Here is a 21947-nt window from a genome sequence, read left to right on the forward strand (position 1 = left end):
AGAACTGATCCATCATACCTATGCCTTTTTTGCAACTTGTTTTAGGACTCCCGAGCCATCTTCCACATTAATCGCTTACCGATCATCTTTGCCAAAAGCCACATCCAGGGGCACTGTACGTCGCTCTCATGGAGCTCTGAAGAAGGCAGCGAAAATGAAGAGAAATTATGAATTAATTAGAGAAGAAGAGGTAAATTAAATTTTAGCAAATCGACAGGAACTTGACATTATCTCTGATTATAGTACTAGTCTGTTCATTGACATAATTAAAATGGTTTTGGAGCAGACAACTTTTCTATCTTTTCCAAGTCAGGAAAGAGGGACCAAGGTAAGAAAATTGAGTGAAAGATGTCTCCATATTCCACATTTTTCAGTTTCAGAAAATACAATGTGTGTTAGGATAGCTTATCCTTCAGTCACATCTTTTTTTTTTTTTTTTAATAGAGGAAAGAGGGATGGGGTCCCCGAAAGTCAATAGGGGTTCACTGAGCACACAGAAATAGCCTGTGACCCACTCTCTTTTCTATGTGCAAAGAGTTGGAACAGTATCACATCCTGTCACAAGTTCTACTTTCTAAAGCCAGACAGAATGAGGATCTCGGGAGCTAATGAAAACTTTCTCCTATAACAGTTTTGATGTTTACCATTAACCCTCCCCCCCCCACACACGCTCCTTGAACTAAAGCAATATTATTATAAATCAACATGCAAGTTCTTTTCCCTTACCCACCCTCAGGGGAACTCTAGTCCTCCCAAATGGCTTTTCTTTCCTCTCCTCCACTGACCGCCGCCAGATTCTCTGTGCTTACACAGCAAACATTTGGAACAAAGCCCCACTAACCTTGTGCCTGGAGCCATGTGACTTAATTTCAGGAAGAAAGCTAAGGCTTAGCTTTTCAGGCAGGCCTTCCCCTGAGACCCACATCCTCAGGCCTGACCACCTGAGCTCCTGACCCAACAGGTACCCCAAATTGCTGGATCCCAAAGCTACTCTAATTGCAAATTCTGATTCTGATTGTAATCTGTGTTAATTCCTTTGTTTATTTTTTTTGTGAAAATCTTTTTATTGAGACATATATAGTAGCAATCTGCTTCAACAGCAGGGGAGAAGAAAAAAGGGTTCGCACTCACAAAGCGGGGAGTAGCTGGCTTGTTACGGCGGTTACTACCCCAAACCAAATGTGCCTGATACTTCACTTTCGATGCATATCCAGCATGGGAGAAAGACTGATACATCACGCATTTCCAGCATAGTTCTCTGCTTCAACGGCAGGGCAGAAGAAAAAAGGGTTCGCACTCACAAAGCGGGGAGTAGCTGGCTTGTTACGGCGGTTACTACCCCAAACCAAATGTGCCTGATACTTCACTTTCGATGCATATCCAGCATAGCTCTCTGCTTCAACGGCATGGGAGATAGACTGATACATCACGCATATCCAGCATAGCTCTCTGCTTCGACGGCAGGGCAGAAGAAAAACAACCAATAAGGGCTAATAACATAGTCTGGGTAAAACAAATAAGCATGGGTGTAGCTTGCTTATTGCAGTGGTTACTACCCCTACTACCCCTAACTAATCTAGCTAGATATTTCACTTGGATGCAGCTCCATCACTGCTCTCTACATTAATGGTGGGGGTGGAAGGGAAATAGAACCAAGAGCTAAGAGAAACAGATAAGTATGAGAGAAAAAATGTGTGAGGCTTGCTGGGCAGACTGGATGGGCCGTTTGGTCTTCTTCTGCCGTCATTTCTATGTTTCTATGTTTATCATATTTAACCATAAGCTATTAACATCCACAGCAAATATACTGCAACATATCGGGGGTCAGCACCTTGTTCTGGTGTTCCGGCCTCCAAAACCAATAATAATAAAACAGGATATTACTCCATTAACCCATCTCCCCCCCCCCCCTCCTGTGGTTGCCTGGGAGAAAGAAGTAGAGAATAAAATGAAACTAAAGAAAAAGGAAACAAAATGGGGACATAAGGTTCAAACTGTGTTTAGGACAAGGCTCTTCTATTGATAAGGTTCCCACACTTTTAAGAATCTAGTTTTAGATCGTATTGAAGACCGAGCTGCTATAGATCCCATAATCATCATGTTGTGAATTGCATTTCTCCATTTCCAGAAGTAAGGCGGGGAACTTCCCCTCCAGACTAGCAAGATAGATTTTTTTTCCCTGCGCCATTAATTTGAGGAATAATAAACAGGACTCCTTTCTGTGGATCCTATGGGAGAGTCCCACATTAAACAGTATCAGGTCGGGTAACAAGGAGGGGTGTCTTGTATTAATTGATTCGTTTAATTTAGAATTTTGCCCCAAAATTGCAAGACAGACGTACAAAACTAAAATGCATGTGCATTAGACCCCTTGTTAGTAAGCATTTACTACAAAATTCTGACTGACTGATACGCGCCTTGTAAGCAAGAATTTGTGAGATAAATGCCCGATGCAAAAATTTATTTTGCATTTCTCTCATATAACTATTCGTTGACACCTGGATAACCAGTTTAAAAAGGCCAAGAACAGTCTTATCTGTTAAGTGAAAACCCCCATCTACACACCAGCGATCTGAAATGACCAAAGCTAATGTACTCCTGGTCAAGGGTTGTAGATTATTCTTGATCTGTGACAGAGAAAGTTTTCCTTCGTTCAACCTGAAAGAAGTCATCCAGCATAAACGTGACATTACGAACATAAGAACATGCCATACTGGGTCAGACCAAGGGTCCATCAAGCCCAGCATCCTGTTTCCAACAGTGGCCAATCCAGGCCATAAGAACCTGGCAAGTACCCAAAAACTAAGTCTATTCCATGTTACCGTTGCTAATAATAGCAGTGGCTATTTTCTAAGTCAACTTAATTAATAGCAGGTAATGGACTTCTCCTCCAAGAACTTATCCAATCCTTTTTTAAGCACAGCTATACTAACTGCACTAACCACATCCTCTGGCAGCAAATTCCAGAGTTTAATTGTGCGTTGAGTGAAAAGAACTTTCTCCGATTAGTTTTAAATGTGCAACATACTAACTTCATGGAGTGCCCCCTAGTCTTTCTATTATCTGAAAGAGTAAATAACCGATTCACATCTACCCGTTCTAGACCTCTCATGATTTTTAACACCTCTATCATATACCCCCTCAGCTGTCTCTTCTCCAAGCTGAAAAGTCCTAACCTCTTTAGTCTTTCCATTCCCCTTATCATTGTGGTCGTCCTTCTCTGTACCTTCTCCATCGCAATTATATCTTTTTTGAGATGCGGCGACCAGAATTGTACACAGTATTCAAGGTGCGGTCTCACCATGGAGCGATACAGAGGTATTATGACATTTTCCATTTTATTCACCATTCCCTTTCTAATAATTTCCAACATTCTGCTTGCTTTTTTGACTGCCGCAGCTCACTGAACCGACTGTGTCAATATGTTATCCACTATAACGCCTGGATATCTTTCTTGGGTGGTAGCTCCTAATATGGAACCTAACATTGTGTAACTATAGCATGGGTTATTTTTCCCTATATCCATCTCCTTGCACTTATCCACATTAAATTTCATCTGCCATTTCGATGCCCAGTTTTCCAGTCTCACAAGGTCTTCCTGCAATTTATCACAATCCGCTTGTGATTTAACTACTCTGATCAATTTTGTATCATCTGCAAATTTGATTACCTCACTCTTCATATTTATTTCCAGATCATTTATAAATATATTGAAAAGTAAGGGTCCCAATACAGATCCCTGAGGCACTCCACTGCCCACTCCCTTCCACTGAGAAAATTATCCATTTAATCCTACTCTCTGTTTCTTGTCTTTTAGCCAGTTTGTAATCCATGAAAGGACATCGCTACCTATCTCATGACTTTTTACTTTTCCTAGAAGCCTCTCATGAGGAACTTTGTCAAACGCCTTCTGAAAATCCAAGTACACTACATCTACCGGTTCACCTTTATCCATATGTTTATTAACTCCTTCAAAAAAGTGAAGCAGATTTGTGAGGCAAGACTTGCCTTGGGTAAAGCCATGCTGACTTTGTTCCATTAAACCATGTCTTTCTATATGTTCTGTGATTTTGATGTTTAGAACACTTTCCACTATTTTTCCTGGCACTGAAGTCAGGCTAACCGGTCTGTAGTTTCCCAGATCGCCCCTGGAGCCCTTTTTATTATTTAAGTGAATAGGGGGTAACGAATGGATGTAGTGAGATACTTGTAGGTAGGCAAGAAAAGCTTGTGTTCTCAACCCCCATTGCATTTGCAACGCTTGGAAAGACATGACTTTTCCTGTCGGAGACAATACATGATGTAAGAAGGTAATGTCTTGCTGTTTCCAGGAAGTGAACCCTTGGGAATTGGAGCCCGGCTCAAATTCCAGGTTCCTCCCCAAAGGTAAGAAAGGAGTGACAGATGCATTCAGTTGTAAATGGTTCAGAAGAGTGTGCCATGCCCATCGCATAGGGTGTAGTAATATATGATTGGCTAGTCCCGTAGGGAGGTGATTAACATTGGCATGCAGCAGGTATGCTGGATGCAGATTTTGAAGAGCTGCTTTGTCACATTCCAGTCAAATAAAGACTGAGCCTCATATATCCAGTTCCGAATGACTCTTAATTGGCATGCTAGATTTTAATCTAAGAGATTTGGGATCCCCATCTCTCCTTGCAGCCGGTGTTGTTTTAACCACGAGAGGGTTATCTTTGGCTTCTTCCCTGCCCATAAGAATCGGGTTAACATTTTGTCTGTGGCCCATAAATCTGAGCATTTAACTAATAATAGGATAGTCCGAAGAATATATGGCCACTTAGGATCATTTTGGAAATGTTCACCCTGCCCCCTAACAATAAAGGTAGGTGTTGCCACACTTCTAATATTAAGAGGGTAAAGTCGGTCTAAACTGAGAGAAATAATGATCCCTAAATATCGGAATGCTCCTTTTGCCCATTTCAAAGGAAAACACCTGGTAAGATTAATGCCTCTGACTTATCCTGATTAAGTTTATATCCTGAAAACTCCCCAAATGTCTGAATCAAATGCAAAATGCATGGTAGGGACCATACACACCATAAATGGCGTGTTCTTGTTGGAACAGAGTGAAATGATCACCAACAGGGTACGGACATTTATTGATACGTATTGCCCTCTCAGAAATGCCGCCTGGCCTTGTCCAATGTAATCTGGAAGTATTAAAGCTAATCTGTCTGCTAAAACTTTTGTTAATAACCTCTGATCAAAATTTAAAAGAGATATAGGTCTGTAAGATTCCACTAAAGTCGGGTCTTTCCCTGGCTTGGGGATAACCCTAATGATAGCCTTGTTTTCTTTTACAAGGTAATGGCCAGCCTGTATAAGATGAGTGCAAGAGTAGCTGAGGGGCCTCATCGATTTAATATTTTATAGAATTCAACGGACAAACCGTCAGGACCTGGTGCTCTCAGGAGTTTCGCAGACTGAATGGCCGCCTTCACTTCTGCAATACTAATTGGTCTATTTAGCCTGTTGAGGTGGTTCTCCTTTATAGGTTTAAGATCAAGTTGGGTTAAAAACGCTTGGCACTTCTGCATGTCCCACTTTTCTGCAGCATATAGCTTGCTGTAGTAGGCCGAGAAAAGCTGTAACATGTCAGTAGTAGAATGGGTCACCTTCCCATCATTAGCCTTAATATGAGTAATTCCTACTGAGCACCTTTAATTAATCTCGCAAGGAGTTTTCCCGCTTTGTTGGAATGCTGGTACAGCTTGTATTTGTAGTATAAAATACTTTTGTGGGCTCTTTGGTGAAGCAAGGTGTTAAGAGCTGCTTGGGTGGAAATGAAGGCTTTCCTATGAGAAGCAGTATTAGCAATAAGTAACTGCCTCTTCCATTTTTGTAGCTGAGCTTCTAATTCTAGTATCTGTTTATCGATCGACTTCCGCCACCAGACAGTATATGATATGATGTCCCCATGGAGAACTGCTTTAGCAGTATACTATGATAGTGTTGGGGAAGTCTCAAAATGTCCACTATTGGCGGTCTGAAAGTTAGCCCAACATTTTCTCACATACTCCTGAAAATCTGAGTCGTTAGCCAGATAATAAGGAAATTTCCAGGATCTACTGACAGGTTTGCATGTCAGGCCATTTAGAGTCATCGATATAGGGGCATGGTCTGAGATCTTTATGTTACCTATACCAGCATTGTCCACCAGAGAGATTTGAGACTTAGAACACAAAAAATAATCAATACGAGATAGTGTGGCGTGTGCCCTAGAGAGGTGGGTGAAGTAGCCGCCAAATATCAATTAATTGTAGTTCAGAAAGCAAAAAGGGGATGCCCTTCTTTTTGCTTATAGCTGCTTGTGAGGGAGGTGATTTGTCCAGATTCGGGTCTGCTACTAAATTGAGGTCCCCTCCTAAAATTAGTGCACCTTCATGGATGGAAAGTAATTTTTGAATCACATGGAGAAAAAAGTATGATTGTAGGAATTGGGCACGCAGGTATTACATAATGTCAATTTTAAGCCCCCCAATTCTAACACTAGAATCACAAACCATCCGTTTGGGTCCTTATATTCCTGATTAACTTGTAATGTCAGTCGTTTGTGAATCAGAATCGCTATGCCCACTGATTTAGATGAGGCCAAGGCAAAGTAAACCTTCCCCACCCAATCTGTTTGTAATTTTTTATGTTCCTGGTTTGTTATATGCGTTTCTTGTAGGAACCCTATATCCGCATGTTCTTTCTCCAGGGCTGTCAATATCTTGTGCCTTTTGATAGGGGAACCTGTCCCATAAACATTACATTATATTAACTTCAACAGCACTTTACTCAATAGTTGTAACAAGAAAAAAGGTAAGTTTCCAACACAAGATAATTAATACCGTCCAGAAGCGAGTAACTCATAGAAACATAGAAATGACGGCAGAAGAAGACCAGTCGGTCCATCCAGTCTGCCCAGCAAGCTTCACACTTATTTTTTCTCATACTTATCTGTTTCTCTTGGCTCTTAGTAACTTTATGTTCTAATTCCCTTTCACCCCCACTATTAATGTAGAGAGCAGTGATGGAGCTGCTTCCAAGTGAAATATTAAGTTTGATTAGTTGGGTAAGCGGCAGCATAGCTGTCTGCCATGAAGCAGAGGGCAATGCTGGATATGTGTGAAGTATTAGTTTTTCTTCTCCCCTGTCGTTGAAGCAGGGAGCTATGCTGGATATGCATTGAAAGTGAAGTATGCCTTGAAAGTCACATTAACTATCATCAAATATTGAAAAGCCTAATAATTGGTAATACCTATAGCCCATGAACCCATCCCTGTTTTTTTCTTTTTTTTTTTTTTTAATTGGGAGATGGCTGCCCTTCATCCTTCTGCTCCGTGAAGGTGGACACCTACCACTGGCCACTGGCATCCCGCTCCGTGAATGCCTCTGTGGCTACTGCCGCTCCGTGCAGTGTTTTACTACCTGCTCTTTATATGCGTCCTCTAGACCTGATGAATCCCATCCCTGTTTTTTTGTTTTTTTTTAAATTTAATTGGAAGATGACAGCCCTCCATCCTTCTGCTCCATGAAGGTGGAACACCTACCACTGGCCACTGGCATCCCGCTCCGTGAATGCCTCTGTGGCTACTGCCGCTCCGTGCAGTGTTTTGCTACCTGCTATTTTATACGTGTCCTCTGGACCTGATGGATCCACAATGTTTATCCCACGCCCCTTTGAAGTGCTTCACAGTTTTGGACTTCACCACTTCCTCCGGAAGGGCATTCCAGGCATCCACCACTCTCTCCGTGAAGAAATACTTCCTGACATTGGTTCTTAGTCTTCCTCCTTGGAGCCTCAGTCTTCCTCCTAGGAGGAAGACTAAGAACCAATGTCAGGAAGTATTTCTTCACGGAAGTTGCCCACTGCTATCTAGTCTACACCTGTCTAATAAACCTCAAGGTTCAACAGCTTTAGAAAGCCCCCAGTGTACTAAAGAGCATATCCAACCCTCCCCACCAATCCCTGACTCCCCCCCCCCCTTTCCCCTTTCCCCTTAAACCCTTGAACCCTCCCTAAATCCAGTGTGGTCACCTATAAAACCTCTACCCCTCTATTGCTTCATCCATCCCCACTATTCTATAATACAGTGAACAATAAAAGAGGAACAGTCAATATGGTTGCCAAAAAAAAGTACAAACTAAATATATAAGAGAGTTCCTCTTATTAACCGCTCGGAGCTGCCTTTAAACAGAATGTCTTTCCATTTACCTGAACTCTGGGTTCCCGGTACAGTGTTTGAAGGTAATCTCGTCTTCCTCCAAATGAATCGAATATCGCTGACTTATGAAAGTATGAATCAAAATCACTGACAATTCCAGTGTTAACCAAAGGAACACTCTATAATAATCAGTCCCTCTTAAGGTAGAAGTCCATAGTGGGGGGGACCTTATGTGCCAAAATCAAGGAACTTTGCATCGAAAAATAGAACTGGAGAAGAAATATCTGTTCACTTCTTTCCTGTTGCTGTCGCCAGCATGGAGAAGGACGCTGTCGATCCTCATGACTCTATTCCCGGTACAGAGTTGTGCAATGGAACTAACCCAACGAGTAAAATTTCCAAGATATCCAATTCCGTTCAATCTAGGTTGTACGGTGATCTGGAGAATTAGACCGCTCTCTCTCAAGGCGATCCGTCAGCTTTGTCGCCTCCATGACAGAGTGGAGCCAATGGACACTTTCTGGTAATTGTACTCAGAGGTGTGCTGGATATACCAGCGAAAAACAAAGGCCTAACTTATAGAGGTGCGAACAAGCTGGGGAAAATTCTTTCTGGAGAGCTGATAATTTGGAGGAATAATCTTGAAATACCCATGTATGTTGGTTCACGTAAGTAAGCTTCTTACCCACTCGCACAGCTTGGAGGATCTCCACTTTGTGTACAAAGTCCATGATCCTGGCGATAACTACTTGCAGCCTCTCCATGTGTTTGCACCTTATTCCAAGATGATGTGCCCAATTGATTCATAAGGGGCCTCATTTCCTGCTTAGGCCCAATTCAGTGGACAATCATGATTCCAAGAATGTTATTAGGTCTGAATCCAACAGCGACTCTGGGAGTCCCACAAACCGTAAGTTGTTTCATCTTGAGCAGTTTTCTAAATCATCAAGATGTTCCTCCTGTTTTTTGAATAGCGATTTCAAACTGGTAATGTCAGCGATTGCTGTTGTTACTGCGTCTTGGTTGTCCAAGACCCTCTTCTCGAGATCCATGAAATGGGTCTCATAGGCAGTCATACTATCAGTAACTGCATCGAATTTGTCAAATACCTTCTTAAAATCTGGTTCTAGCGCGGTTACCATTTCTTTTTGTAGTTCAGTGATGGATGCTTCCGATATCGCCGTCAAATCTGGGATCTGTATTGTGTCCGCCATTTTGTCTGGCTCGGCCTTCACTTTTCTTTATCTTTCCCCATGTCCCATTTGGCGAGATGAGATAATATCCTGTTGCAGACCACACCCAGAAATGTTGGCCGACGAACACCGCAGAGAAAGATGTTAATGGCTGTCCGAATCAGTAGATGATGGATTCAGTGGAAGGTAGCCCAGAGAAAGGAAACATAAGAACATAAGAAAATGCCATACTGGGTCAGACCAAGGGTCCATCAAGCCCAGCATCCTGTTTCCAACAGTGGCCAATCCAGGCCATAAGAACCTGGCAAGTACCCAAAAACTAAGTCTATTCCATGTAATCATTGCTAATGGCAGTGGCTATTCTCTAAGTGAACTTAATAGCAGGTAATGGACTTCTCCTCCAAGAACGTATCCAATCCTTTTTTAAACACAGCTATACTAACTGCACTAACCACATTCTCTGGCAACAAATTCCAGAGTTTAATTGTGCGTTGAGTAAAAAAGAACTTTCTCCGATTAGTTTTAAATGTGCCCCATGCTAACTTCATGGAGTGCCCCCTCGTCTTTCTACTATCCGAAAGAGTAAATAACCGATTCACATCTACCCGTTCTAGACCTCTCATGATTTTAAACACCTCTATCATATCCCCCCTCAGTCGTCTCTTCTCCAAGCTGAAAAGTCTTAACCTCATTAGTCTTTCCTCATAGGGGAGTTGTTCAATTCCCCTTATCATTTTGGTAGCCCTTCTCTGTACCTTCTCCATCGCAATTATATTTTTTTTGAGATGCGGCGACCAGAATTGTACACAGTATTCAAGATGCGGTCTCACCATGGAGCGATACAGAGGCATTATGACATTTTCCGTTTTATTCACCATTCCTTTTCTAATAATTCCCAACATTCTGTTTGCTTTTTTGACTGCCGCAGCACACTGTACCGACGATTTCAATGTGTTATCCACTATGACACCTAGATCTCTTTCTTGGGTTGTAGCACCTAATATGGAACCCAACATTGTGTAATTATAGCATGGGTTATTTTTCCCTATATGCCTCACCTTGCACTTATCCACATTAAATTTCATCAAACATTTGGATGCCCAATTTTCCAGTCTCACAAGGTCTTCCTGCAATTTATCACAATCTGCTTGTGATTTAACTACTCTGAACAATTTTGTGTCATCTGCAAATTTGATTATCTCACTCGTCGTATTTCTTTCCAGATCATTTATTTCTTTACAGATCCCTGAGGCACTCCACTGTCCACTCCCTTCCACTGAGAAAATTGTCCATTTAATCCTACTCTCTGTTTCCTGTCTTTTAGCCAGTTTGCAATCCACGAAAGGACATCGCCACCTATCCCATGACTTTTTACTTTTCCTAGAAGCCTCTCATGAGGAACTTTGTCAAACACCTTCTGAACATCCAAGTATACTGCTCTTTCTCCTGGCACGGCATCACGTGACCCCCTCGTGTTTGTTCATTTAAATTTATTGTAATCCGCCTTGAGACCAACTTTGACAAAAGGCAGGACATCAAATGTTCATAAGTAAATGAATGGTTGCAGTCATAACTGTGTTTGCGCCTCTTGAAATAGGGATAGGAACATTTTGGAAGGAAAAGACATGTCACCTGTTTCTGAATCTTAGTTTTATGTATTGTTTAAATCCAAATTTTGCAAGGATACCTTTGTTACTGTTCTGGCAGTGGACCCTTGGTCCGAGATTGAGTAGCGCTACCTAGGAGAGTAAACCCTCTTAGGTCCCTACCGTCGGAAGGCGAGGCCTGATTATGTAGACATGGAATGAAAACTTCACCCTGGAAGCTCGCGATTCCCCCAGGAGGAGCCCATAGGAACCCGACTGCTGGGACTTAGGAGACTCCCTGGAGACCGAAGAAGATCTGGATGCAGGCGCCTCCTGCAGGTCGTTGTATCCAGATAGCTGGCACCCTCCAGCAGGTTGAAGTCAATTCAAGTGTAGATTATCGGAGAATGGTCCGAAGCCGGTCCAAGGGTCTAAGCCAGAAGAATGGTCGGAAGCCGTCCAGGAGTCAAAGCCAGAGGAATAGTCGGAAGCCGGTCCAGGGGTTTGAAGCCAGAGATATGGTCGGAAGCCGGTCCAGGGTGTCAAAGCCAGAGATATGGTTGGAAGCCTGTCCAGGGTCAAGCCAGAAGAATCCGTCCAACGAGAGGAGAATCAGGAACAGGGACCAAGAAGAACGGAACCAGATGAGCAGGGCAGCAGACCAAGACTCAAGGCATGGGAACTCACAGGACCAAGAGCCAAGATATCAAGGCAAGGTCTGAGGAGCAGATCTGCCTATAAATACAGGATACCAGGAAGGAGTCCCAGAGAGGAGCCCTGACCATTTCCTGTAATAGTACCTTTAAATTACCCCAGCAGCCATGCGCGCGGCTCTAGCAGGCCCGGCGGGGGCGGAGTCAGCAGGAAGGAAGCGGCGGCCATATTGGAAGCGGCCTCAGCCACGAAGAAACATCAGCGGCGGCTGCCCGCTTCCCACGGGCGTCCCAAGAGGAGCCCGATGCCGTGGGTGAGTGACCGATCACGGACCGCCGCAGCCGGCGGCCATAACATTACCCCCTCCTTTAGGCCTCCCCCTAGAAGGCTTGGACTTTCCTGGGTGATCTATGTGAAAGTTGTGTATGAGGTTCTTATCCAGAATGTTCTTAGCAGGCTCCCAGGAATTCTCCTCAGGCCCAAATCCTTCCCAAGCTAGGAGATACTCCCACTTCCTGCCTCGTCTCCGGACATCGAGAACCTCACAAACCTGGTATATAGGGTCATCCTCCTCTGTGGATTGCGGAGTTTCAGGAACCTTCCGAGTAGGTCAAGTAAGAACCAAGGGCTTCAAAAGAGACATGTGGAAAGAATTGTGCATTCTTAATGTGGCAGGCTGACGAAGTTGATAGGTCATGGGACCCAACTGCCGCAGTACTGGAAAGGGACCTATGTAGCGAGGAGCAAGTCGCATGGATGAAACCCGTAGACGAATATGCCTGGTGCTAAGCCACACCTTTTCTCCTGGACAGAAACGAGGAGCTGGTCTTCGGTGTTTGTCTGCAAATTTTTCGCGGTGCGAGCCGCCCGTAGTAGCATTTGCCGGGTATGCACCCAGAGTTTTTCAATTGTGCTGCCATTAGCTGCGCTGCTGGTGAGGGGACAGGCAGGTGGCAGAGGTAAAAGGTGGTCTGGGTTGTTGACCAAAAACAATTTGAAACAGAGAAGCCCCTGTCCGAAAATACAAATATGAGAGTTGTGGGAGAACTCGGCCCAAGGAAGCAGTGCTGCCCATCCGATCCTGACGGGTGTTAACATATAAGCGTAGAAATTGTTCAAGGTATGATTAGTGCATGCCGCTTGACCGTTGGCTTGTGGATGGAACGCCGTGATAAAGTCCAGAGAAATACGGAACTTCTTGCAGAGATTGGACCAATATCGAGCCATGAATTGAGGTCCGCAATCAGATGTGATGTGCTGTGGCAGTCCATGGAGGCGGAAAATATGAGACATGAATAGTTGGGCCAGGCGAGGAGCAGACGGGAGGGAGGGAAGCAGGGCGAAATGGGCCATTTTAGAGAATCGATCCACTACTACCCATATTAATGTATTGCCCTCAGAGGGTGGAAGATCCACGATGAAGTCTGTGGAAATGTGAGTCCATGGCTTCGTGGGTGTAGGAAGTGGTTGTAAGAGACCCCAAGTTTTTCCTGTTGGAATTTTATGTTGGGCACAGCTTGGGCAAGAATCGACATACGCTCGAATATCCAGGCCACCAATAATATTGCCGAAGAAGATTCAGAGTCCGGTCACGTCCTGGATGTCCAGCCAACTGGGAGTCATGTGCCCAGGCTAGCACCTTGCTATGGAGCCTCTTTGGCACCACCGTTTTCCCCGGTGATACTGTAAAGGTAGCAGAGAGGATGATATGAGCCGGGTCGATGATAAGAAAGCCTTTCCGGACCCTGACTGATGCTCTCCCACCAAACACAGCAAGACTGATTATCACCCACTAAACTGATACAGACTTACCAACCACTGCACGTTCTACTTCTTGTTAAACTTCTTGTTAAACTTCTATCATCCTCTTCTTCAACTCCCAGTTAGAACCATCCTTGTTTTATTGTAACTGCTTCTTTCTGCGCACTTGTTATAATTTGTTATATTTTGCAAATGTATACTCTCATGTTATAGTTATGTACGTTTATAATTTATTGATCACCCCTTGTTTTATGTAAACCGACATGATACGAACTCCGTGAATGCCGGTATAGAAAAAAACTCAAATAAATAAATAATAAATAAAAATAAATATGCTGAATGGGCTCATCCGAGTCTTCTGCAGAGAAAGAGCGGGACAGGGCCAATCTGCCTTAATGTTCTTACTAGGCGGGGTCGATAGCGGAGTTCGAAATTAAAACGTGAGAAGAAGAGCGCCTATCGAGCTTGACGTGGGTTAGACGTTGGGCCTCTTGGAGATATATCAAGTTCTTATGGTCAGAGTGAAAAGGGTATACGATGCTGTGCTCCCTCAAGCCATTGACGCCAGTTCTTCTAGCGCAAGCTTAATGGCTAGGAGCTCCTTGTCACCAATAGAGTAATTATGTTCAGAGCCGGAGAGAATTTCCTAGAAAAGTAGGAGCATGGGTGAGATGTTCCAGATGCGTCGTTTTGGGCTGAGCACTGCTCCTACTCCAACAGCAGAAGCATCTACTGTCTACCGTAAATGGACGTCTAGGATCCGGATGCCAAAGGCAAGGTTTCTGCAGGAAGGACTTCTTGAGGTCCCGGAAGGCTTCCTTCAGCTTCAACAGGCCATGCCTTGATGTCCGTTCCCCCTATGAGTTAGAGTAGTAAGGGGAACAGCCAGTTTGGAAAAGTTCCGATAAAACTTACGATAGTAGTTGGCAAAACCTAGGAAGCGCTGGAGCGCACGTAACCCAAGTAGGCTGAGGCCATTCTTGGATACATTTTAACTTGGAGGGATCCATTTGAAAGCCCAGATTGGAAATAATGTACCCCAAGAAGATTAGAGATTCTTTTCAAAGACACATTTTTTCAACCTTGGCAAAAAGTCTATTCTCGCTTAGCGTGCAAAACCCTGTAAAACATGTTTGTCAATGCATCTGTAGATCCTGGGAAAAATCAATATGTCATCCAAGTAGACTACCATGCATGCATAGAGCAAGTCTCAAAATATTTCATTAATAAAGTGCTGGAAGACTGCAGGATCATTGGTTAGACTGAATGGCATGACGAGATATTCATAATGGCCGTCCCTGGTATTAAAAGCCGTCTTCCACTCATCACCCTCTCATATCCTGATCAAATTGTATGCTCCTTGTAGGTCTAATTTTGAGAACACCCTGGCTCCCTGTAAGCTGTCAAAGAGTTCGGCTATTAATGGCAGTCGGTCCGTGATAGTAATAGCCTTAAGCCCCCGAAAATCAATACAGGGTCGCAAAGTCCTGTCTTTTTTCCCAACAAAGAATAAACCAGCCCCGGCCGGGGACTTGGACTGTCTGATAAACCCCTTCTTGAGATTGTCCTGAATATATTCAGCCATAGCCTGAGTCTCTGGGACGGATAAGGAATAAACTGTTCCATATGGTGGAGTGGTTCCAGGGACTAAATTAATGGCACAGTCAAATTCTCAATGTGGAGGGCAAAATGTCAGCGGCTTTCTTGGAAAATACATCCGCAAACTGATTGTAGTGAGCAGGGCAATCCCTCCAGGATAGAGGGTACACAAATAGCTACAGGAAGAGGCTGTTCCCTTAAGGCAGGTTTGTGACATGCAGAACCACAATGAGGTAAATTTAAAGATGTCCAGTCGGAACTGGGGGTTATGGCGTTGCAACCAGGGAATACCGAGAACGACTGGGTGGATGGCTTTCTGGATGACATAAAGAGAAATTTGTACCGTGTGGTTAGGTGTAATGAAGCAATCCAGAGGAACCATTTGGTGTGTAATTCTCCCTGGCAAGGGGTCTCTGTGGATAGAGGAGATAGTCAGCGGTCTCGGGCATGGACGGATAGGAAAGAGCAGTTGTTTCACAATATCTTGCAAGATGAAATTTCCTCTGGCCCCAGAATCTACTAGAGCCATTGTGGTGAATTTCTGACCTCCGAGGCAAAAGGTAACAGGCAAGGAAAGTGGAGGGGCTGGTGAAGTGATACCTAGGGTTACTCCCCCGGAGGTCCCTAAACTTTGTAATTTCCCGGGACGTAAAAAACAGCCAGCAATGAAATGGCCCAAACTTCCACAATATAAGCAAAGGCCGGCCTTGCGACCTCTTTGTCGTTCCTCTGGGGAGAGAGGACCACGTCCTAACTGCATAGGTTCTTTTGAGTTCTTTCAGAGACTGATGAAGTGCGGGGGACTGAAGAAGAAATAAATTGTGGAGGGCAAGGAACTGTCATACGACTTTTCGAACCCAGAGCCTCACGAGCCCTTTCTTGCAGATGGCGGTTAATCTTGGTCGCTAGTTCAATGAGGGAGTTCAATGAAGAAGGAAGTTCCTGAGCTGCCAGCTTGTCCTTAATCTTATCTGACAGTCCTTCAAGAAAGATGGTCAGAAGAACGCGTTCCTCCCAATGGAGTTCAGAGGCTAAAGTTCTGAATTCAATCGTGTAGTCAGTGAGAGTATGTCCTCCTTGATGGATATGTAGCAGATCGGCCCCCACGGCTGCCTCTTTACCGGGTTCCTCAAACATAGTTCTGAATAACTCTAAAAAATTAGGAAAATCCTGTAGGACTGGATCTGAACGATGCCACAGTGGAGAGGCCCAAGCCAATGCCTTGCCTCTTAACAGGGACAAGATGTAAGTCGTCTTTGTCAAATCATCTGGAAAGAGGTTAGCTTGAAGACGAAGTGCATGTTGCCATTGGTCGAGAAACCCCAGACACAGACGTTCGCCGGAGTAACGTGGCAGAGCAGTTAGTGGAATTACCGGACAAGGGTATGTCTGTATTACTGATGCTGTCGATGCTGGTGGAGGACTGTCTTGAGCTGCGACCACTGCATCTAAGCGAGCGTGGAGTCGACCTATGGAAAATGCCAAGGACTCCGATATCCGCTGTTCCTCCATCATTTTTTGGGCGAAACCTGGAATGGCTTGCAGATCAGAGGCCTCTACCGGGTCCATGGCCTTGGTATACTGTTACTGTTCTGGCAGTGGACCCTTGGTCCGAGGTTGAGTAGCACTACCTAGGAGAGTAAACTCTCTTAGGTCCCTACCATCGGAAGGCGAGGCCTGATGATGTAGACGTGGAATGAAGACTTCAACCTGGAAGCTCGCAATTCCCCCAGGAGGAGCCCGTAGGAACCCGACCGACCGCTGGGACTTAGGAGACTCCCTGGAGAACCGAAGAAGATCTGGATGCAGGCGGCCTCCTGCAGGTCGTGTAATCCAGATAGCTGGCGCCTCCAGCAGGTCGAAGTCAATTCAAGTGTAGATATCCGGAGAATGGTCCAAAGTCTATCCGAGGGTCTAAGCCAGAAGAATGGTCGGAAGCCGGTCCAGGGGTCAAAGCCAGAGGAATGGTCAGAAGCCGGTCCAGGGGTCGAAGCCAGAGATATGCTCGGAAGCCGGTCCAGGGGTCGAAGCCAGAAGAATCCCATCCAACGAGAGGAGAATCAGGAACAAGGACCAAGAAGAAGACAGGAACCAGATGAAGCAAGGCCCGCGACCAAGAACTCAAGGCACGGAAACTCACAGGACCAAGAGCAAGATACCAAGGCAAGGTCTGAGGAGCAGACCTTGCCTTAATACAGGATACCAGGAAGGAGTCCCAGAGAGGAGCCATGACCATTTCCTGTAATGGTCCCTTTAAATTACCCCAGCAGCCGTGCGCGCGGCTCTAGGAGGCCCGGCCGGGGTGGAGTCAGCAGGAAGGAAGCGGCGGCCATATTGGAAGCGGCCACAGCTGCGAAGAAAACATCAGCGGCAGCTGCCGGCTCCCGCGGGTGTCCCAAGTGGAGCCCGATGCCGCGGGTGAGTGACCGGCCCCGGTCGCGGACCGCCACAGCCAGCGGCCATAACAACCTTATAGTTTAACCAAGAGGGAGGGGACAATTTTGAAGCTCGCTGCAGGGCTTGCAGTTTCCATATTCCTCCTGGTGTCATCCTTGGAAAGTCTGACAGGAGTCGAATGGCAGCTTATAGACCAACCAATTTATTAAGCATGAGCTTTCGAGAACAGAGTCCATTTTTGCTACACCTATCCCTCTGAAGATTTTTCACTTTGGAAAGTCTGACAGGCATAGGATCCAAGTGCATGGCCATTTCAAAATTAAATCTCCCCAGCATACTTTCCCTGTGTGTGTGCTATTCACAGCATGCCTTGCACTGAAGGGGAGGGCAGCAATTACCAAATCGTGTTTCCATGCAGGCAAATGCGCATTTACCCATGTAAAAGCATTTGATTATTGGCCCCTCATTTGTAGAGCATGGACCATGGTTTCTGTCCCGACCTTCTGTGATCCACTGGACAACAAGGTATGCTGTACACATTTCATTTCCTGGAACTTGATAAGATGAGGATTTCCTACAGGGCTGTATTACTTATTATTCCTCTTAAGATGGAACATTAGTACACAAAGACAGATTATGGGCAATTGTCAACTGATATCCACATCTGAGGAATGTAGTTTCAAAAGATGACTTAGTACAACTTCTTGGATTACTCTTACATTGGTCCAATTAAAGGCCCTGAAATCTAGAAATGATCCAGACAGCCATTTCGCATTTGAACCCATGGAAAGCTTTTGATGTGCTGAAAATCTTATGTGTAGCTTCCATAGGTATTCTTGATGGAAAGAGTAAGTTATTGAAGCTTTGACAATGTTATTGTTAATGTTTTTGGCCACAGAGCAGTAAAGAGGTTAAAACCTGTCACTGCACTCAAATAGGCAGTGTTTGGTGTGGTAGCAGCACCACACGCTACCCATCTAAAACAGTGATTCTCAACCTTTTTTCTGTCGGGACACACCTGTGTGACACACTGAACACATGACAGTCATAAGGCTAACCCCACCCCCACCCCTCAGTAATGGGTATTAATCAGAACTAGAATATTCCCCGTACAATTCACCATACAAAAAAGATATTCTTTTTTTTTATATTATTAGTTTTTCAAAACTATTACAAAGTAAGAATCAAGTTTGCAAAATGAAATATTAAAGTTTTGAACATACATTCTAATTACACAATTTACAAATAAGAAGTAAACATATTTGTTCAAAAACTAAACATCATAGAGGCAATTCCAAGAGGATGAAATTTGTAAGTGAGGAAAAAAATTTTTTTTTGAAAAACATTATACTAGAATAATTTGGATATTCATGAAAATTTCAACAATATACTAATTACTTACACCTCCATCTTTAATAGATATCTGCATCCTAGGCATTCAGAAAATCTTGCAATTGAGATACCTCAAAGAAAATAAAAAACATTTCCTTGTTGTTTTATTACACATTTACATGGGTATTTACAACCATAGTGTGCCCCCAATGCTATGACGCTAGGCTTTAAGAAAGAAAAGCTTTGCGTCTAATCTGAGTACTTCTGGCAAGGTTGGGGTTACCACCTAAGAATTCAAATACTCATGTTTTTAAAATATGCCTGCATAACCAAGATTCATTTCCTGTTGGGGTCTGAAATGTTACTAATAAAGTAATCCGATCCAAAATCTCATCCTGTGTTTCTTCCAAATATTGGGTTAAATCTGGAAATCTATAGGTTGCTTAGATTCAGTATTTTTTACTTCATTTTGCTTATAAGGTAATTGAATTATTTTCTATAACAGGAATTTTTTCAGAGGAAATTTTTTAAATTATTTTCCAAATATTTTTTAAAAGTTGTCAATAAATTTTCCTCTCTTAATTAGGGGAATTTAATAACCTAATATTCAAAAGTTTTACTGTATTTTCTAAGTACTCTATTTTCCTCAAAGTGGCAGATCTTTCACGAGTAATAGTAGTGGTTAGATCTTTTAAACCTCTAACTTCCCCTTCCAAAGAAATAATCTGTATGCACTGATCCGAAAGGATCCGTTGATGATCTTGAGTAATAGAGTTCAGTTTATTAGACACATACTGTAATAACTTTGATTGTTCTTGAATGTTATATGCCAATCTTTTCATTAGATCTGCCAAAGAATCTAATGTTACAGCTGATTTTTCTCCAATCCCCGCTAGGATGCTGTTTCCTTCATCCAGATTTAATTTAAAATCTGGAGTCGAAGACCTAGCTTTCTCCAAACTACCCTCAATGTTCCCAGCATGCTGGGGTAATGGAGCGAGAATTTCTCCTCCTACTCCAGCAACATTCGAAGGAGTTTGTGGGGAAGCTATAATCAGCTGGCGAGGTAAGGGTGGACTTAGTGATATTTCCCCTGGTGAAACTTGTGTTCCTCCCACATTCCCACCTATGGGATTTGCCAAGCCCTGAGTTGATGTTGAAACAGCATACTCAGGAATAAATCTTTGTTGTAGCAAAGGTGATTGTTCTGCTGGGTATACTTTCACCTTGGCTTTACGTTTGAGGCATATTGTACTAAAAAGATTAAATATACAAAGAATATATCCAGAGATACCCTTCCACGTTACCAAACCTAAGATTCGCCTCTTGGTGGGACAGCTATCACAAGAAATAACAATTTAAACAGAAATATTAAAATCTATTAGCCTTCACAAACTAACCCAAACTAATCCGGGCTAATCCGGGCAAAGCCACGCGCCCCTTAGGCGCGCGTGGCTTTGGTGGTGCGCCAGTGGCGCACCACTCAGTACTAGTCTTAGAGGCACTCTCCAGCCCCTCCCACTGACGTCAGGGTCCAGATGGTAATTCAGTGAGAATAAACTCACCCAATGAGGAAACACAGTACTTCAAGCAGGCTCTAAAGTTCTTTTTTTTCAGGTAATTAGCTGTCCTGTAGTGAAGCTGCTCTGTGCCGGTCTTAGAGGCACTCTCCAGCCCCTCCCACTGACGTCAGGGTCCAGATGGTAATTCAGTGAGAATAAACTCACTCAGTGAGGAAACACAGTACTTCAAGCAGGCTCTAAAGTTCTTTTTTTTCAGGTAATAAAAAAGATATTCTTATGTTATCTCAATAACAGCAGCACAAACTCCCTCTAATACCAGGCGCAATAGTCCTACTTATAAAAAGACAGCAGTTCACCACCAATGCATGTCCTATTGAGAAAACACAACAAATAAGATGAGGTATTTTTGTTATGAATCTGCCCGCGGGCCTTCCCGCGAGCAGGCACTCACTCACCCCATGCTGCCGCTGCTACCCGACGTGGCCGGACGCCGCCGTCGGGCCTGCCCATCTGTCGGAGCCGCGGACTTGCTTGCTCTCGTGCAGCCCGGAGGCCGCCCATGTTGCCCCTCTTCACCGCAGCAGGAGCCGTGGACTTAACAGCTTCAATGCGGCACGGAGCCACCTCCAACTTCTGCCCTTTTTCGCGGCTGGAAGCCGCCGCCGGCGTCAATTGATCTTCGCGGCGCGAAGGCCGCATCCCCAGACTCTCCTGATGGCTGAAGCCACCCTCGGGGCTTCCTGCAGCGGCAGGAGCCGCTGCCGACGTCAGGGCCTGCATCCAGGCTCAGCCCTGCCTCCCTTTATGTCGACATCGGTGCAGGCTGCTGTCCGTGATCCTGCACAAGCTCCTGCTTCCCCTTAGGCGCCGGCGCGCGCCTCTCTGCTACATTTAAAGGGCCAGACACAGGAAGTGTGCTGGCCCCACCTTTAATGGGACTTCCTGTACCAGCCCTATAAAAGGGCTGCCCCGTCAATCAGTCTTTGCCTTGCATCGGAGTTGCTTCACTCTGGAGGCTTCTGCCTGCCAGAGCTCCATCAGGTTTTCTTCATCTTCTCCATGGAGTTCTTGTTGTCACACCATGTCAAGTTATGTCTTCGTGCCTGAGGTCCCCGTCCAGGTGTGTTGGTGTTTCGTCTTGGTCTTCTGCTTCCTGTTGTTCCTGGTTCCTCGATGTCCTGCTCCTGTGTCTTCGTCTTCAGCGCTTCTGAGCCTTCTGGTCCTGTAGGATGATGTCTTGCCCGAGCATGGACTAGCCTACAGGTGGACTGGTGTCCTGTGCTCCTGAGCCGTCATGTCCTGCCAGCCGTTGGTGGAGCTTCGGACGACATCGGCTCCATCGTTGGAGTTCCGATTCGACTGGATTCTTCCCTGCGCTCATCCCGTTCTCAGCGTGGTCCGTGACCAGCCTCTTCGTGCTGTGTAGGGCGCGCAGTGGGACAGGGTGGTATGCGACTCAGTTCCGTGGGTGAACTGAGTAAGGCGCCCTGAGAGACAGTGCCAATGTCCTTCCGCCCAGCTTCTCATCTCGTCTGGACTTCGTCAGTTCGTCAGCCGTTGCATCACTCTTGGTATCATGTCTTGTTCCTGATGTCATCACATCGACCCTGGTCCGGGATGCCATCGCATCGACCATTGGTCCGTGATGTCTTCGCATCAGCCTTGGTGTCATGTCTTCGTCCGCGATGCCCTCGCATCGACCCTGGTGTCATGTCTTCAGCTACCTTGGGG

At 44.7% G+C, this 21947-nt stretch overlaps 1 protein-coding gene and 1 long non-coding RNA gene across 5 annotated transcripts in view; one reads left to right on the forward strand and one right to left on the reverse strand.

Moving 5' to 3' along the window:
- The window catches only part of C5HXorf58 (chromosome 5 CXorf58 homolog), a 125999-nt gene that overhangs the window by 88497 nt on the left and 15555 nt on the right, over positions 1-21947 (forward strand). For both annotated transcript variants that reach the window (XM_029603413.1, XM_029603414.1), the window contains exon 8: positions 46-190. In XM_029603413.1, the coding sequence (XP_029459273.1) occupies positions 46-190 (145 nt within the window). The remainder of the gene's footprint in view (positions 1-45; positions 191-21947) is intronic.
- The window catches only part of LOC115092519, an 85005-nt gene that overhangs the window by 10277 nt on the left and 52781 nt on the right, over positions 1-21947 (reverse strand). For all 3 annotated transcript variants that reach the window (XR_003857014.1, XR_003857013.1, XR_003857015.1), the window contains exon 2: positions 19-136. This is a non-coding gene — a long non-coding RNA (uncharacterized LOC115092519). The remainder of the gene's footprint in view (positions 1-18; positions 137-21947) is intronic.

The sequence above is a fragment of the Rhinatrema bivittatum genome, chromosome 5 (genome assembly GCF_901001135.1).
Source record: "Rhinatrema bivittatum chromosome 5, aRhiBiv1.1, whole genome shotgun sequence".
Lineage (NCBI taxonomy): Eukaryota > Metazoa > Chordata > Amphibia > Gymnophiona > Rhinatrematidae > Rhinatrema > Rhinatrema bivittatum.